The 18,955-nt window shown below is 39.1% G+C and overlaps 1 protein-coding gene across 1 annotated transcript in view; it reads left to right on the forward strand.

Annotated features, from left to right (window-relative positions):
* ATP6AP1 (ATPase H+ transporting accessory protein 1) overlaps nt 1-16,643 on the forward strand; it is a 35,065-nt gene extending 18,422 nt beyond the window's left edge. Inside the window, exons 7-10 of the mRNA XM_089675230.1 lie at nt 1,327-1,565; nt 10,368-10,403; nt 12,592-12,835; nt 13,439-16,643. Of these exons, the coding sequence (XP_089531356.1) occupies nt 1,327-1,565; nt 10,368-10,403; nt 12,592-12,835; nt 13,439-13,648 (729 nt within the window). The 3' untranslated portion in view covers nt 13,649-16,643. The remainder of the gene's footprint in view (nt 1-1,326; nt 1,566-10,367; nt 10,404-12,591; nt 12,836-13,438) is intronic.
* The last annotated feature ends 2,312 nt before the right edge of the window (nt 16,644-18,955 follow it).

An 18,955-nucleotide genomic window follows, 5' to 3' on the forward strand; every position in this document is an offset into this window, starting at 1 on the left:
ATTTACAAACGCTCATTAAACTGTGCGTTCTGGTGAGTGTGCATTCCTTCTGCACTATATCGCACAGCACCTTGTTACCAGGAGGATAGGAATAGATGAGAGCACTTGAAGTCACCTTGATATCATCATATGAACTGCTTATTTATTTATTTACTTTAGTATTTCCTGTTAGCGCTGCATCTTCTGATTTATATTGTGTATATATACCATAGTTTTGTCGCTATAACATTTGCACAAACCAATCAGTATACACTTATTGGGGTTTTTTTTACCAAAAAATATGTAGAAGAATACCTTTTGGCCTAAATTTATGAAGAAATTTTATTTATTTTTTTTTAATACTTTTTATTGGATATTTTGTAGCCGAAAGTAAAAAAAATTTCGGTCTTTTTTTATTTATATAATAAAAAAATAAAAACCCAGAGAAGACTGAGATTGAGCTCCACAGTTACTTTTGCAGCAGTTGTTTTCTTATTCCAGGTCACAATCTTGCGTAATGTCCTTTTTTGCCTTTCGATCAGCGGACCATGTCAACCGCACCCATGCTTATTTGACAACGTTTTCCCAGAAATATGTTGTCATAATGTACCTCGTGATACAGCAAATAATTTGGCAACTTCAGTCACAGAGGCACCAGCTAAATGGGCACCAACAATTTGCCCTCTTTGAGACCTGATTTCCTGACATGAGTCCGTACTTCTAGCAGCGCATGCAGTGAATGGCAAAAGTAAGGCTTTTCATCTGTGAGCTAGGTGTCTCATCACACAGTGGAAGAAAAGCATGTTACACCACTTCTGCTTTCAACAGAAAAACACATTGTCACTTTCGCACCTACAAATCATGTAGTGTTTCCATACTTTTGTCCATCCCCTGTTTGAGATAGATATATATATATAGATAGATAGATAGATAGATATAGATATAGATATATATATATAAAAAATTTTGTTTCAATTTCCATTCCCTGTTGAGCACACTGATGTTCACTCTATGCACCTATCGGCCCCACAGGGCATCCTCGCAAAGCACCGTTTTGCATTCAAGTTCTGTAAGAACTGGTGTGCTTCCCCCCCCCCGCCGAATGCCATAATTAACTGACCAGATTTTCCCACAAGGCAGTGAAGAAGGTGATGTTTTTATGCTACTAGTAGTTATTTGCATGGACACATTGAGTGACTCCATAGTGCTCTGTGAGGGAACAAAGGTGACATAAACAGGTTGCGCTCATTGTGCCAACTTTCCTAATTGTTTTCCTTTTTATCTGAGCACTTTGATCTCTATCCAATTTTTTTGAGTAAACTTTGCAATGCACTTTTTTGTCTTTAGGTGAGCACAGAGACTGACTTAGGGGTGGCCAATCTGAGACGTCAGCTACTGGCCACGACTACTCCAAAATACCCACCCGTGTCTTTCAATCAAACACAGAACATCCCATGTATCCTGTTCTGGGCCTTGAACATAACCCTACATATTGAAAACTCTGTAACAGACCTCACTGGGAGTACTTTCTCTAGAACAGACCAACAATTCACTGAAGGCTCCTTCTGCAATGTTACTGCCTCAAGGTGAGTGATAGTGCTGTTGTTCATAAAGACAAGTCCCAACTAATCAATTATAAAATTATTCGTTCGTTGCAGTCCAAGTAGAACCAGGACTGCAACTAACGAATATTTTTATAAACGATTAGTTGGCCGATTATTGTTTCGATTCATTGATTATTCAGATAAAAACCTCAAAAGTTTGGTGTATAATTTAGTAAATATGTAAAGTTGAAAAAAAAATATATAATTCTTGAATATCTATAGCAGTGGTAAATATAAATAACCAGCTATATGATTGGGGAGCAAAATATCTAGTCCACTCTCAGAATAACAGAGAGACGAGATCTATATATACTATAAGAAGTTGAATCTGGTACATATCATTAGACTCGAAGCCGAAACCTAAACTACTGTTTTGCAGAATTTAGAAAACCTTTGCAGGTTTAGAAAACTGTTCTCGATTGAACCAAGCTTCAGACAGTGTATGTGGTTTTCAACCAGAAACTACATTAATTTTAAAATTGAATGCCTAAATCAAGTGAAATTTTTGAATGACATTCATTCATCAAATGTACAAAGAATTTTTGAATGAATATTCTCATCCGAAAATTGATACATGGATGGCCAGCATAAGACATTTAGTGGCAGCATCATGATGGCGTTGAAATAACCACAAAAATTAGCTCTTTATAGTACAAAAACAGCAGATGATCACTACAATAAGGGGTTAATTTCTACTGTGAAACGGTGAACACGCGTGCGCTACCCAGAAGTAGGATATACCTTTTGATCAGATCAGCACTATACCAGCTTTAACATTAGTATAGTGCCCCCAAAAACGCAGGATTAGCGGGATCATCCCCGGCACTTGCACGTAGCCCCTACACTTACCCCACCCCCCTTCTCCCCCAGCAAGTGCAGTGTCAGTAGATCACTGTCACTTGATACATTGCACACAAAACCATAGTGTTTGCAGAATCAGACCTGATCTCTGTTTAGCACTTTCCGGTAAACTTTTTTTGTAGCGGTTCAAGCAGTCCCTGACAGCCAGATGCTCTTTTTTTCCCGTGGGTCGCACTAGGTACCTATAAATTTAGTGGCCAAAATGTCGATGGAAAAGTTCTCTAGTGAAGAGGCCTACAGGATTCTGAGCATGTCAGGTGAGAGCGAAGGGGAAGACTCACTGACACAATCAGCCTCAGAATACGAACCTCTAGACAGCAGCAGCACCTTGACAGATAGCTCAGACAATGGGGAAGAGGTCCCTGCTAAGGTCAGGTGTACCCGACCCCGTTCCCAGGTTGCTGAGATTATACAATCGCATGATGACTCTCATATGCGGCAGAGTGCCAGTACTAGTGTCGCTCTACCTTTTGGTGAACTGGTGAGCACCAGCGGCCTAGTGTATCCTGGTCTTTCACTTACCAACTCTGCAGTATCACTTGGTGACGTGGCAAGTCCCATAAGTGCAGTACAAGCTGGTGCGGTGGTGAGCACAAGTAGTGTCCCGCAGCCACCAAGAAATCGCACACAGGCCCGTAGAGCCCCTAGTATCTTGAATGTGCTTGCAAGTCCCGATTGGCAGCCCACAAGTTCTGCAGCACCCGCACTTCTCCCATTCACTGCCCAACCCGGAATTCAGGTGGAAACAGAAAATTTAACTACTCCCCTTTGATTTTTTTTGGAGCTGTTTTTCACGGAAGATCTGTATGCATTGATTTGTGGATCAAAGCAATTCATATGCACAACCGTTTATCGCCGCCAACCCAAATTCAAACCTTGCCAGACCATTCGTATGGAAACCCATTACGGTTTTCCGAATTTAAAGTTTTTTTTGGGCCTAACCCTCAACATGGGCATTACTAAAAAAAAAACTAATTGCAGTTGTATTGGTCCACAGACCCGATTCTTCATATGCCCGTGTTCTCTGCTGCCATGGCCAGGCATAGATATGAAAGTATAATGCGTTTTATGCATTTCAATGACAACACACTCTATCATCCTCGGGGTGACTCTGAATTTGACTGGCTCCACAAAATTCGGCCCCTTGTAAATCATCTTAAACAAAAATTTGCAGATGTCTATACTCCCCAGCAAAACATCTGCGTTGATGAGTCCCTCATTAATTTTTTCTGGCCATCTTGCATTCAAACAATTTCTCCCCAGCAAGCGTGCCAGATATGGGATCAAGATGTATAAGACCTGTGAAAGGGCAACAGGCTATACATATAAGTTTTGAATTATATGTGTGGGGAGGCTCCAATTTTTTTTTTTTTTTTTTTCTACTGTCGTGTGTGTGTATTTGTGTGTGTTTGAGTATATGTGTATAATATATATATGTGTGTATATATATATATATATATATATATATATATGTGTGTGTGTGTATATATATATATATATATATATATATATATATATATATAAACTTATGATTTTACTGCTATCACAATAGTCCCCCATCTGATAGCATATGAGTGACAGGTGGGAGGCAGTGTGTGCAAGGAGGGGGCAGGAGAGGAGCAGTGTATAAAGAGAGGCTCCCTCGCTGGCTGTCCACTATGTCAGTGCTGATGGGCTTTTTTTTTTTTTTTTTCACTCTAGCTCACAGAATTAGCTGTCACTTTCCCTGGAGCTAAAGAAAACTTTGTTTCTTTTATTTCAGGAAAGAAACTAAAAGGAAACATTGTTTCTTTTAGCTGGGGGGGAAAGTGACAGCTATAGGGGGGGGAAAAAAAAAAAAAAAGCCGGTAATTACATTTAAAAACCGGCACTGACGTATAGTGGCAGCCAGTGAGGGACCCTCGCTGTATACACTGCTCCTCTCCCGCCCCCACCTTGCGCATTTGTAAATTGGGAAAGCATCAGATCACACCGATCTTGGTGAGATTAGATAATGTAAGGGCAGAGGAGATAGACCCCAGATTTCTCAAAAAAAGAATATATGACAATATATGCCTATTGAAGTTATAGGGGGTATATGCATTCCCTGTGATGGCATTAAAAGTGATAAAAAAAATTAAAGGGACAGTGTAAAAATAATTTAAAAAATCAAAATAACTTAAAAAAAAAGCATTGTCTATGGATATTAAACATGTATGCAGTTTGTCGCCATTGCACGGGACATGTGCAGTTTTAACGCATGTCATGTTTGGTATCAATTTACTTGACATACCATCATCTTTTATATTTTACCAAATAATTGTTAAGTTTGCGTTTGAAAAATCACTGCACGAGTACTTTGTGACATAAAAAATTGTAGCACCCACCATTTTCTTCACTAGGGTGTCTGCTTTAAAACAATATATAATGTTTGGGGGTTCTAAGTAATTTACTAGCAAAAAATACAGATTTTTTTTTTTCATGTGAACAAAAAGTGTCAGAAATGGCTTGGTCTTCAAGTGGTTAGAAGAGTGAGTGATGTGTGGCATAAACTTCTAATGCTGGGCATAAAACGCCCCCACCGTTAAAATGACCCCATTTTGGAAAGTAGACACCCCAAACTATTTGCTGAGAGGCATGTTTAGTCAGAAGAATTTTTATTTTTCTACCACAAGTTTTTGGAAAATGACGACAAAAAAAATACATTTATTTATTTTATACAAAATTGTCACTTAAATGTTTTATTGCTCACACATGCCATGGGTATATGTGGAATTACTCCCCAAAATACATTCTGCTACTTCTCCCGAGTATGGGGGTACCACATGTTAGAGACGTTTTGGCAGTCTAGCCAAGTACAGGACCTCAAAATCCAATAAGCACCTTAAGGCTTTTAAAGAGCTTTATTTTTTCATTACACTTCCTGAATTCCTATCAGTTTCGGGGGCCCTGAAATGCCAGGATAGCCACAAATGACCCCTTTTTGGAAAGTAGATAACCCAAAGAATTTGATAAGAACCATGGTGCTTAATTTGCAGATGTCTTTTGTTGCCAAAAGTTTTTGGAAAATGAAGAAAGAAAACAAAAAATTTTTTCTTTTTTCATATTTCAAAACCTTTTGAGAAAAAATGAGATCTGCGAAATACTCACCATGCCTCTTTTTAAATTCCTTGGCGTGTCTACTTTCCAAAAAGGGGTCATTTGGGGGGGGTTGGTGCTATCCTGGCATTTCAGGGCCTCTGAAACTGTGATAGGTAGTGAGGAAGTGAAATGAGGAGTTGCGCACCTTCAGGCTTTCAAAGTGGTCATTGGATTTCAGGCTCCTGTATGTGGCTAGGCTCCCAAAAAGTCTCACACACGTGGTATCTCCATATTTGATAGAAATAGCAGAATGTATTTTGCGGTGTAATTCCCCATATACCCATGGCTTATGTGAGCAATATATCATTTAGGTGACAACTTTGTGTTTTAAAAAAAAAAAAAAAAGCAGATAGCTTAGGGTGTCTACTTTCTGAAAAGGGGTAATTTGGGGGTGTTTGTACTATCCTGGTATTTTAGCACCTCAAGAGATGTGATGGGCAGTCAAAGTAAAAGCTGTGTAAATTCCATTATCTATACCATAGTTTGTAGACGCTATAGCTTTCACACAAAGCAATCAATATACACTTACTGGGATTTTTCTTTTACCAAAAACATGTAGCAGAATACATTTTGGCCTAAATGTATGACTAACTTTGATATTTTTTGTGACAGAAATGAGAAAATATAGTTTTTGTTTTTTTTTTTTTTTTTCAATATTTTCGGTCTTTTTTTGTTTATAGTGCGAAAAATAAAAGGCGTACATAAATTTCATTTTATGTACAGCATTGCATGACTGCGCAATTGTCAGTTAAACTAGCGCAGCGTTGTATAGCAAAAAATTGCATAAATTCCATTATCTATACCATAGTTTGCAGACACTATAACTTACACACAAAGCAATCAATATACACTTATTGGGATTTTTTTTTACCAAAAACATGTAACAGAATACATTTTGGCCTACATTTATGACTAACTTTGAGTTTTCTATATATTTTTTTATAGCCGAAAATAAAAAAATAACTTTTTTTTTTCCAAACTTTTCGCTCCTTTTTTTTTTTGTTTATAGCATAAAAAATAAAGTGCACAGGTGTTTAACCGTTTCAATACCGGGCAATTTTACACCTTCCTGCCCAGGCCATTTTTCAGGTTTCAGCGCTCTCACACTTTGAATGACAATTGCGCGGTCATACAACACTGTACCCAAACTAAAATTTTATCATTTTCTTCACACAACTAGAGCTTTCTTTTGGTGGTATTTAATCACCGCTGGGGTTTTTATTTTTTGCTAAATTAACAAAAAAAGACCAAACATTTTGAAAAAAAAACACATTTTCTTTGTTTCTGTTATAAAAGTTTACAAATAAATAATTGTTCTTCATAAATTTAGGCCGAGATGTATTCTGCTACATGTCTTTGGTGAAAATAACCCAAATTAGGATGTATTTTTTAGTTTGTAGGAAAGTTATAGAGTTCACAAACTATGGTATAGATCAGAATATTGATCAATCCTGAAGTACTGACAGCCAATCTAATTTCTTGAGGTCCAAGAATGTCAGAATAGTACAGATATCCCCAAATGACCCCTTTTTGCAGAGTAGACAGTCCGACGTACTTCATAAGAGGCATGGCGAGTTTTTTGAAGTTGTATTTTTATGTCATAATTTTTCGGAAAATTAAAAAATTTATTTTCACCATTTTCTTTTTTACATACTGTCACCAGTGCAGTACAGCGTCATCATATAACTGGCATGGCGGTGAACAGGGACACTGACTGGTGACAGTATGGAAAAAAAAATATATATATATTTTTTTTAATTTTTTTATTATATTTAATTTTTTATTACATTTTTTTTTATTTTTTTTAAGATTTTTTTTTTCATATGTTACTATGACCAAACATTGTACTACTTTGGGGAAGTGATCAGTATTTTTTTTTTTTTTTTTTTACACAATTTGCTTATAGCAAAAAATTACTTTGCTATAAGCAAGCATTTACCTGAATGAAATCGATTCATTCAGCTTTTTTTTTTTTTTTTTTTTTTGTGCTTAGCTGTGATTTGGTCACAGCTAATCACATGACATGTGCATGTGATTAGCTGTGACCATTCACAGCTAGGCACTAGTATACAATGGATGGCATCATGAATGATATACAACTGTCGTGTATACAACTGTCATGTGACCTCCTGTGATTGGTCACAGCAGGTCACATGGTACCAGCAACGGAGCCGGTACTCGGATCTGTCATCGGCTGTGTCTGAGGTGCACGGCCCGTGACAGATCGCACTGCTGCGCCGCTCTGCATTAGCGCAAGTGGCGCATGTGCAGGAGCACGCCAAATGGCGTGCACCCGGAGTGGAGAGACACTTCTGAAGCCGCCAAACGGCCATTGGCCGGGCGGCTAATGGTTAAAAACCACCAAAAGAAATCTCTATTTGTGTGAAAAAAAGGACATAAATTTCACTTAGGTACAGCATTGCAATTATCCGTTGAAATAGTGGAGCGCCAAATGGCAAAAGAAGGCCTGGTCAGGAAGGGGGGGGGGCGGTAAATCCTCAGAAGGGCAAGTGGTTAAAAATTGTGACAGCTAGCTGGGGGAGAAGATTCCCCTCTATCTGTCACATCAGGGGGTGTGGGGACCAGTCTAACAGTAACATGTTACACCCTGATCAGTTGACTAAATAATTCTGAAAATAGCTGACAACTATTTTTAAAATTTATTAGGGATTTATTTCGGTGGCCAAAAACACCCCTTTGGCTGATTTATGAAAATGAGCACCGATACAGGTATAACACACCCTTGCCGCCCCTGCCTCTGCCTGGTGGTTCTCAACCTTACCTGAGAAACCACCGAACGATCCCGGCGCTGGGCATAGAGGTAAGTGAAGGAAAGATGGTCTGCACTCATCTCTTTGCCCTTGGAGGACCGGAATGACATCACTTCTGATTTTGGCACCTTGTAAACAAGGCCATTTTTTTTTTTTTTGTAAAGCACTAGATCAGTGCTTTTTTTTTAATCTAATGCTTTACATTGTAGAGGAGAGATGTGGGGTCTTATTGACCCCACATCTCTCTATAAAGAGCACCTGTCACTATTTCTATCGTAAGGGATGTATGCATTCCTTGTGATAGGAATAAAAGTGATTAAAAACATTTTTTTAAAAGGACAGTGTAAAAAAAAATATTAATAATTAGATTTTCTTAAAGTTTAACATACCCCCATCTCCTCATGCTTGCGCGTAGTGGTGAACACATATGTAGGCCACGCCACCATGTAAACGGTGTTCAAACCACACGTGAGGTATTGCCACAAACGTCAGGGAAAGAGCAATGATTCTAGCACTAGACCTCCTCTCTAACTTTACACTGGTAACCTGTAGAAATTTTTAAAGCATCACCCATGGAGATTAAGTACCGTAGTTTGACGCCATTCCACGAGCGTGCGTAATTTTAAAGCATGACATGTTGGGTATCTATGTACTCGGCGTAACATCATCTATCATATTTTTAAATTTTTTTTTAAGGTTAATAAAAAAAAAAAGGTGTGTGTGTGTTTATCGTTCAAGTGTATTTTTTCCAAGAAAAAAAAATAGCATTTGAAAAATATATTAATTTAAAAAAAAACTGTCCATTTCGGTTTTCGGCCAAGTGCATCCTGAATGTTCGGTTTCGGCACCAGAATTTTTATTTCAGTGCACCACTATTTATTATAATCGACTATGTTGATGAGTTGTTTCAGCCATAATTAGAACAGACGCACTTTTTTTTTACCTCCTTCATGACCAGGCCATTTTTTGCTGTTCGGCACTGTGCTACTTTAAGTGACAATTGCATGGTTATGCAGCGCTGTATCCAAATGAAATTTTGTCATTTTTTCACAAAAATAGAGCTTTCTTTTGGTGGTATTTGATCACCACTGGGTTTTTCACTTATTATATAAATGAAAAAAGTCCAAACATTTTTGGGGAAAAAAACAATTCTTATGTTCTGCTATAAAACACATCCAATAAACTTTTTGGAAAAAATCTAATTTATTTTTTTCATTTTGGCCAAAATGTATTCTGCTACGTCTTTGGTAAAAAAAAAAAAAATCCCAATAAGTGTATATTTGTTTGCGTGAAAGTTAGAGCTTCTACAAATATTGAATATATACTGGAATTTTTTTTATACTGGTAATGACGTTGATCAGTGGCTTATAGTGGGACTGTGATAATGTGGCAATCTGACACGAACACTTTGTGTGCTGTCGTGAATGTCAGCACTGATGGGGCGGATGGCGCATGCACACCCCCTATCCGGAAATGCCGGCTCATGTACCTGGATCAGTGCAGAACAGCTGCTGCTCTGCGCTATATATACATGGGGCGGTCGTCAAGTAGTTAGTCATAAAAAGCTGTAGAAAATCCTTCCCTAGAGTCAGTTGGTGGATGATGAATAAACTAAAATTTATTGCCATGCATGCAGATATTGTAGATTTTTTTACCATGCAATAAATACTGCCTGACGTTAAAGGGTAACTCAGCCTTTGTGGGGAAAAAATGGCAAATAAAAGAATATATAGCATATACAATTGCGACACAAATCGTATTGTAATTGAATGTTATTAAAATGCTAATTTCCTCACTGTTATGTCGACCCACTGGCTCCAGTACTTGTTTGTTCTCTCTAGATCATTCTTCTTCTAGTTTTTCTCACTATTTCAGTTTCTTTTTTTCGCTCTTCTCTGTCTTGCTTTTTTCCTCGTGCGCACTTTTTCACTTGTGCTCTCGCTCTTTTTCTGTTGCGCTCTCTCTCTCGCTCTCTCTCTCTCTCTCCCTCATAAAAATACAAATAATATATCCTTTATTTTGTCTGTTGCAGGCTAGTCCTCAATTATCCAAATGGATTGAAAATTATGTAAGTATTGGCAGGATTACTGTAATCAACCAAAATTCTTGGTTAAGGTGTTTTTTAGTGTGCACACATTGTGTGCTGTTTTTGTGATATTTATCTAGAATTTAATATTTAATGGATGTTTTTTATATTTTCCCTGTTTACTATTCCATATTTGCATGAAAGCATTTCCTAAATAGATTTTAGATTTTTTATTTTGGAGTATAGAACTTGTTTCCAGACCAGACCTGGCTGCAGCTGGAAGTGAAATCGTTACCAGCGGAACCTTAGAAATGTTTATACAGTATATACCAAACATTTCACATTTGTGCCAGTAAATCCTGCATAAACCTACAGTAAATTGAGCTTTTCCATATCGCATACAATATTTAGATACATGATCCAAATATTGCATGCGATATCCTTTAGTGAACTGAGCCCACAGTGGGGGGGGGGGGGGGGAATCCATGAGCAGAGGTTACTGTCAGTGAATGCGGCTTGTCAAAAATATTCAGAAAATCTATTTAGACGATTGAAGTTATAAGAAAATCTTAGGCCACTATTTAGAGCAGGGACCGCTATCTGTGCTGCACTGTGCACTGCAAAGTTACTTCTCATGGTGGCCTATAATCTATATCATAAAATAGTGCCGCGCATATATCTCTATAACCTCATATATGAATTAAAGCATCCAAACCATGTGATTATGCAACAACGGTGAATACACTGAATACTAATTAAAAGTCCATAATGTGTGCTTGATCCGTGCGTTTATAATTTGTTCCTAAACAGGTGCTCTTTGTTGCTTATATCCACATATATTCCTATAGGTGCTCCTCCACCATAGACATACATATGTACTCTCACCTCCTTTTATGACCCAAATTGCATAGGTCAAATACTGCCTTTCATTTTTAACCCGGGTAGGTACACTGCAAACTGTCCCTTCTCCTCTTTATCCCACAAATCCTCTGCATACGTAAACAAACACTTGCCATAGTGTAGTATATAAATAGAGCATGATTTATTAAAAAAAACAAAGTGCACTCACATTTATAAGTGAGTGTCCTGCTGGGACACCACAGTAAAAAACCTTGTTATAATGTATTTTCAATGTGTTCAGGTATTTCCAAGATGGCGGCTCTTTAACTTTCTGTTTAGCAGCTTGACGTCATTGGCCCACTCTGTGTTAGATCACATCACGTGACTTCCTCAGGAGTTCAATCTATGTCTTATTCATAAATAAAATTTAATACCTCAAGCGCTAACTATGGTGAAATAAAACAAAAATTGCAATTAAATGCTGTAGCCGCTAGTGCACACAACCCATGTCTCAGTGGGGCGAATTATACAATCATAATGTGAAGTGAAAAAATGCTGCGCTACATGAAACAATGGCACAATCCATTATACAACCAAAAAACAAAGTAAATAAATATATATATACAAGGCTTGAAATTTCCACTCACCTGCTCACCAATGGCGAGAGGAAATTATGGTGGGGGCGAGTGTGTCCCCCAGGGCCGTCTTGCTGAGCTCGGAGCTCAGGCCGGATCTGTCACTCGCACTGGGAGCCGTCAGACTGCTCAATAGCTGAGCGCAGTGAGAGCAAAGCAAGGAGTGTGTGCTGTGCTCTCTGCCTCCCCCTAGAGTGCAGTACCTCGCTCTGTGAGTGAACAACAAAGTACTGCAACTTTTTTATGGGGGGGGTGTGGTGTGTGTTGTCTGTGTATGCAAGTACAATTGTACATATGTCTGTGTGTGTGTGTACGTGTCTGTGTATGTACATGTGTCTGTGCATTTCTGTGTATGTACATGTATCTGTGTGTATGCGTGTCTGTACATGCCTGTGTATAAATGTGTCTGTATGTGTGTGTATGTATGTATGTATATATATGTGTGTGAGTGTGTGTGTGTGTGTGTGTGTGTGTGTGTGTACAGGTGTCTCTGTGTGTATTTGTTGGTGGCGAGTAACTCTAGGGCCTGGCTAGTAGCTCAGGGCTTAAAATTTTAAGCCGTGTGTATATAAAATATATATGTGTGTGTTTGTGTTTATATATATATATATATATATATAATATATAAAGCACTGCGTAAATTGACGGTGCTATATAAGTACCTGTAATAAATAAATAATAAATATGGATAATGAATGACTTCTGTCTTCTGGTTGAAAATTTACTCTTCCTCTTTCCCCACAACTTTGCCACAGGTTCCATATGAGCAACGTTCGGTACAGTGTGTCAGCACGCTATTGGGCCAGTTTAAACCGCATTGAGGTATTTAACGGAACTCACAATGCCATATTCCTTGCTCCCCAAGTGAGCACTCCCAGCAACTATTCCTTCCACTGTCAGTACGTCAGCAGTTTTTCTTCATATGGTCCAATCCTGATCAATAACAGCAGCCAAGAATCTCCTGGAGCAAAGTGGAATCTCCACATCACTGAATTCCAGGTAAGCCAAGCTAGTATTTTCAGGTGCCTGAGCAAGTTGTTTTTTTTTTTTGTTTTGTTTTTTTTTAGGGATCGTTCACACGGGTGCACAAACCTGTATATGCAGAGGGCTGTGTTTATCTACCCTGGAGGCACTGGTGGTCCATGATGTCGGCTGGTAAAACTCAATGACAGGTTGACACTTACATGGGCTTTCATTCACATTTCTGTGTGTACATCTTTGCGAGAATGATGCATGACTCTGAACACAGACAAACTGTATTTAGAGTTGTGCCTCAGTCCTGCATGGATGTACACACAGGGATGTGCATGAAGATCAATAAAGATCTGTTCGGCCTGTTGTTGACTTTACCATGCTGGCTGCATGCAGCACCTGTGCCTCCTGAGCTGATGCACATAACTCTCTGCATGAATACATATGGCCCCATGTGCTCATGTCAATGAAGCCCTATATAGAAACTTACCTTCTTCGTAACAAACATTGCCATGAATAAACAACTTGCCAGTATGTATAACTCCCAAGATTATCAATTATGATCGTTATCTGCAGTATCTCAGTTTGACAGAAGGGAGTATCTTGACTTTTCTTGTCTTATTATACCAGCTCCAGGGTTTCAGCATCAGCGGCTTAAAGTTTTCCTACGCCAGCGACTGTGCCGGCTTCTTCTCCCCTGGCATCTGGATGGGGCTCGTCACCACGCTGCTGTTTGTCTTCATCCTGACCTATGGGCTGCACATGGTTATGAGTCTGAAAACCATGGATCGCTTTGACGATCCTAAAGGACCTACTATCTCTGTACCCCAGACTGAGTGACCCTCCTGCTCCTACACAGGCCACCAGCCCATCTAATGATCTGGCCATACCTTAATGTCTCATGATTATCATCCATCTCTACAGCCCCACTGTATCTACATTCCAGACTTTTCATGTGTGTGTGTGTTCGTTCTCTTCTGCAAAGGCTGATGGGATGTAAATTGAAAAAGCTCATCAGGCAATAAGTTAATGAGGAAATGTGAATAGATCTTATTTTCTTGACATTAGTAGGTAGTGCTTCTGTAAAAATGTTTCTTTGGTCTCAGTGAATGAAGTCCATCCTAATGCCTAAACTAGCATCCAGCTTGTCAGTTCACTACTGTAACTTCACTAGTAGGGTCCATACTAGTTAGCATATTTGTACATTGCATTTTAATTATAAATCATAAGCTAGCAAGGTGGCTGATCAGAAAAGAGCAATCTCTCAAAAAAATAAAAATGGTATTAAAGAGGACTAGTCATGACTGGGCTCATGCGAGTCTGAATAATCAGGTCTAAAATATTGCAAGTGTGATGGCTAATGTAATGCAATTATACTTGCATTATGAAATGTGTTCTCTTAATTACTTTAGAACGATCCTGTCACCAAATCGTTTATTGTAAAAAAAAAAAAAAAAAAGTTTCCTCAAGATTGTATGAGCGTTTAATATATTTCATGCATGTTATTTACCTGTAAAAGCCTCCCTTGTGTCCAAAAGCTCTGATGCTGGGCACCACCATCTTGGTTGTGAAGTCAACAGCCCTAGCAGACTCCAAGCTGTCACTCTGTATTATTCCGCCTTGCTGCGGTAATGGAGGGAGGCGAGGGGTTGGGCAGAGGAACTGAATAATTAGACACTTCCAGAAGAAGAAAGGGCTAGGGCGTGCAAGGTGAGAAGGGGTTGTGCTAGGGAACGGACTAGTCACATTTTCTAGCAGGTTTAGAGGCACATTGCAAGCAAAAAAAAATATGGAAAAGAAAAATGCAGCAGCTAAACATGTTGAATATTTTTACTTTTTTATGATTTTTTTCCCCTAAATTTTTTAAAATAGGTGACACTGAGGCCTCCTTCACACTAGTGCAATTTCCTGCGTCTTCTGTCATGCTGCAACACACGGCAAGGCAATCACATTATTTTCAATGGTTCCCATTCACTTCAATGCAACATGTTGTGCAATTTTCAAAAGGTACAGGTGCTTTTTTTGGTGCAGCATAGTGCGTTTGTGGCCCCATAGACTTTAATGTAAGCACATGAAAAATGCATTTTGGTGTTTTTGGCATGGTTTTGTGCTTGGCAACCAGTCTCCTCCTACAAAAAAAACTGCCAAAAGCATGATTATGCAGCAGCACTAGTGTGAGCCTAGGATGAAATATAACAAGGCTGAAAAAAGTAAAAGTGTTTTTATTGAAAAAAAAAAGTTTTTAATACATCGCGGTTTAGGTGTATTAAAAATGGCTTGATTTCGCACACTTTACCTGGGAGACAGCAGTACAGCAAATAAGACTTCATGTAGTCTGACTCAAGGTGAGAAGATGCAGGCAAAGTAAATGACGCTAATTAAGTCTTCAATAAGTATTTGAACACTTATATTTTAGGACTAAATATTCTTATGCAAGCACAATTTAAGCATCACACAGATTCTCATGCCAGTTAGCCACTCTGTAACCAGTACCACTCTGTAAATGAATAATGAAAACCATGCTATTATCCATCAGTCCTCTAAAAACAGATATTGCGATAAGTGGGCACTGCCCGCTGCCATATTCCATCTCACAAGGACTCCTCTAGTATGGAATTCCTGGCGTTGCCTGCTTGCTTGAATCATATTTGTAGTTCGTTTCACCCACAAAATCAAGGGAGGATCAGTGTCTGATGCACCAGGTATGCCTAAGAGCCGATATTTCAGGAGGTTGGCTAGAGACCATGTGACTAATGCCTATTGGGTCATGTGCCCAGCTAACGGGAGAGGCAAGAGCATTATTTTCTTTACAAAAAAAAAAAAAAAAAAGACTACTTGATTTCTTTTTTTATGAGGTTCATGTAACATGACTGTGGTGATAAGAGGGATGCCACTTTAACTGTTGGTCTTCTTTAAGGACTCTTTCTGGTGCTTTCTATCTAAATTATATATCTAACTGGAAGTCTGAGACCATCCTCAGTGGGCCATGGTAGGGGGCAGAGTTGGGAGTGTAGGTTCAGATATCCTGCTGCCAGCGCCTCTGAGAGACGAAACTGGTGACAACAGCCAACTGCAGCTAGTCACACAGATTAATATTCCAGCAGGGACTGGCCGAATTTTGATCAGTGCGTGTTCCCCTGTTCGACAGAAGTTGATTATTCAGTCAATGTCTGTCGAAGGAACATTTTGAAAAACCTTTTCACCGATTAGCAGCTGCGCCACTGATCAGTGTATTCTGACCGTGGTGGGTGATGCTTTCAGAATACAATATTTCAGCAAGGGGTGGATACCTCCATCCACCTTATTTGTGTGGATGAAGGAATCCTGATCCGCTGACTGAACAAAAAAAAAAATAATAATAATAATTACCAAGTATGGCCACCTGAATTGTGTCCTGTCTAAACCATAAATTCTAACCACCTATGTGGCTGTCTGTGCCTACTCCTCTGTCCATGTGAATCCTTTTGTAATCCCCACAATGCCCATTAGAGGGCAGCAATTTGATGTATAAATTCTCTCAAATGTGTATATATAGTATACAGTGAAGAAATCTATTTATTTGTGTTTTTAGTTTAATGCGTGTTAGGCAACCCTGGGAGTTAGCAGCTGCTTTTTAAAAACAGCCTGAATTAGCTGGACATGCTGGGATTAGTAGTTCCACAGTGGCCTCTAAGCCTGTGATTTTAGTGGATGTTTGTTGTGTGAAATGCACTGGTGAGCAGGTACCAGTCAGTATCTGCAATGTAAAGTGTTCTGAGATCTGTGCAATTACCTCTGTAACTCTTCACTGTATAACTTATGAAGAATTGAATAAACTGTTGCTGTGCACTGTTAATTGTCTGTTTTTCTTTGTCACTTCATGTAAAGCTGGGCACAGGGCAAGCAAAATAATGTATGTTGCAGCCTGAAACTACAGTTGTTTAAATTCTTTTTTTTTTTTCCTATCATTAATCTACACTCCGTACCCCATAATGACAAAGTTAAAACAGAATTTTAGAAATGTCGGTGATTTTATTAAAAAGACAAAACTGAAATATCACATGTACCTACAGTGTTACTAAACCCAGGACCCTGCATTCACTATATCTGATCTCCCACAGTACACAGAACATGGAAATGCAATTATTTTAGTAAATATAAACTAAATACCTTTTTCTTATCAGCAGTTAGGGCAGTCTTGTGACTTCTATCAGTGTTCAGCAGAGCACTGGTTAAAACTTGTAGAAGGTGTTTTCTTTCTGCTCTAGGAGGATGCAGAACCCCTGACCTCTGGACAGTGCTGATTAGCCCTGTGCTGAACACATGCACTCTCCCCAAAAAAACTAAACTCTCTAGCAACACAAACCAAACTGAGCATGTGCAAAGTGACTCCACACGATATGTCTCCTCAGGAGATAAGAGGGGGCACTGGAAGGAGGATCAGCGAAGACAGGATCAAACAGCATTTTTACACAATGCAGAGGATTAACCCCTTCAGTTCCACAGTAAGTATATCAAGCATGCTTTACTCCCACAGTACACAACATGGAAATTAAATTATTTTAGTAAATATAAACTAAATACCTTTTCTCGTCAGCAGTTAGGGCAGTCTTGTGACTTCTATCAGTGTTCAGCAGAGCACTGGTTAAAACTTGTAGAAGGTGATTTCTTTCTGCTCTAAGAGGATGCAGAACCCCTGACCTCTGGACAGTGCTGATTAGCCCTGTGCTGAATACGTGCACTCTCCCCAAAAAAAAAAAAAAAAAAAAACCTGTCTAGCAATACAAACAAAACTGAGCATGTGCAGAGTGACTCCACACGATATGTCTCATCAGGAGATAAGAAGGGGCACTGGAAGAAGGGGAGGATCAGTAAAGACAGGATAAAACAGCATTTTTACACAATGCAGAGGATTAACCCCTTCGGTTCCACAGTAAGTATATCAATCATGCTTTACTGCATATAAAGACTGATTTTACTGTTGTGGGTTTAAGTATTAAGACCCTTTACTCAGTACTTTGATGAATCACCTTTTGGCAGTGATTACAGCCTTGAGTCTTTTTGGGTATGATGCAAGACCTGGATTTGGGGATTTTCTGCTATTTATCTTTGCAAATCCTCTTAAGTATTATCAGGTAGGATGGGGACCATCGGACAGCCATTTTCAGTTCTCTTTAGAGATGTTCAAGTCGGGGCTCTGGCTGGGCCACTGTAGGACATTCAGATTTGTCCCGGCTGTGTACTTAGGATCGTTGTCATGTTAGAACGATTTGGCCCAGTCTGAGGTCCTGAGCTCTGTGGAACAGATTTTCATTGAGAATATCTCTGTACTTTGCTCGATTTAGCTTTCCCTCAACCCTGACTAGTCTCCCAGTCCCTGCTGCAGAAAAACATCCCACAGCATAATGCTGCCACCACCATGCTTCACTGTTGGGATGGTATTGGGCAGGTAATGAGCAGTGCCTGCTTTCCTCCAGACATTTGAATTGAGGCAAATGCCAAGTGGCTTTCATGTGTTTTGGCTTTGGAGAGGCTTCGGTCTATCCACTTTACCATATGGTTATTGTTCTGGAACTTTTTCTGATCTCCTCACAGGATCGCTGGAACTTAGTCAGAGTGACCATCAGGTTCTTGGTCGCCTCTTTGAGTAAGTTTCTTCTCCCCTGATTTTCTCAGTCTGACCTGGTGACCAGCTCTTGGAAGAGTCCTGGTTGTGCCAAACTTCTTACAACTGAGAATTATGGAGGCCACTATGCTCTTGGGAACCTTCAGTGCAGCAGAACCTTCTTTTTTTATTTTTTTTTTTTATTTTTATGTAGTCTTCCCCAGGTCTGTGCCTTGCAATAATCCTGTCTCTGAGCAAGCAGGCAGTTCCTTTTGACCTCATGGCTTTTGCTCTGATACAGTATGCATTGTTAGCTGTGAGGCCTTTTAAGGTGTGTGTCTTTCCAAATCATGTCCAATCAATTTAATTTACCACAAGTGGACTCCAATCGCGGTGTAGAAACATTTCCACAATGATTAAGAGAAATGGGAGGCACCAGAGCTAAATTTCAATTGTTGCAAAGGGTCTGAATATTTATGTCAATGTGATATTTCCATTTTTCTTTTTTCAAATATTTGCAAACATTTCTAAAATTCTGTTTGCACTATGTCATTATGGGGTAC

This window comes from Staurois parvus, unplaced genomic scaffold, assembly GCF_062004578.1.
Source record: "Staurois parvus isolate SC_StPar_1 unplaced genomic scaffold, SC_StPar_1.0 ptg000154l, whole genome shotgun sequence".
In the NCBI taxonomy this organism is placed as follows: Eukaryota; Metazoa; Chordata; class Amphibia; order Anura; family Ranidae; genus Staurois; species Staurois parvus.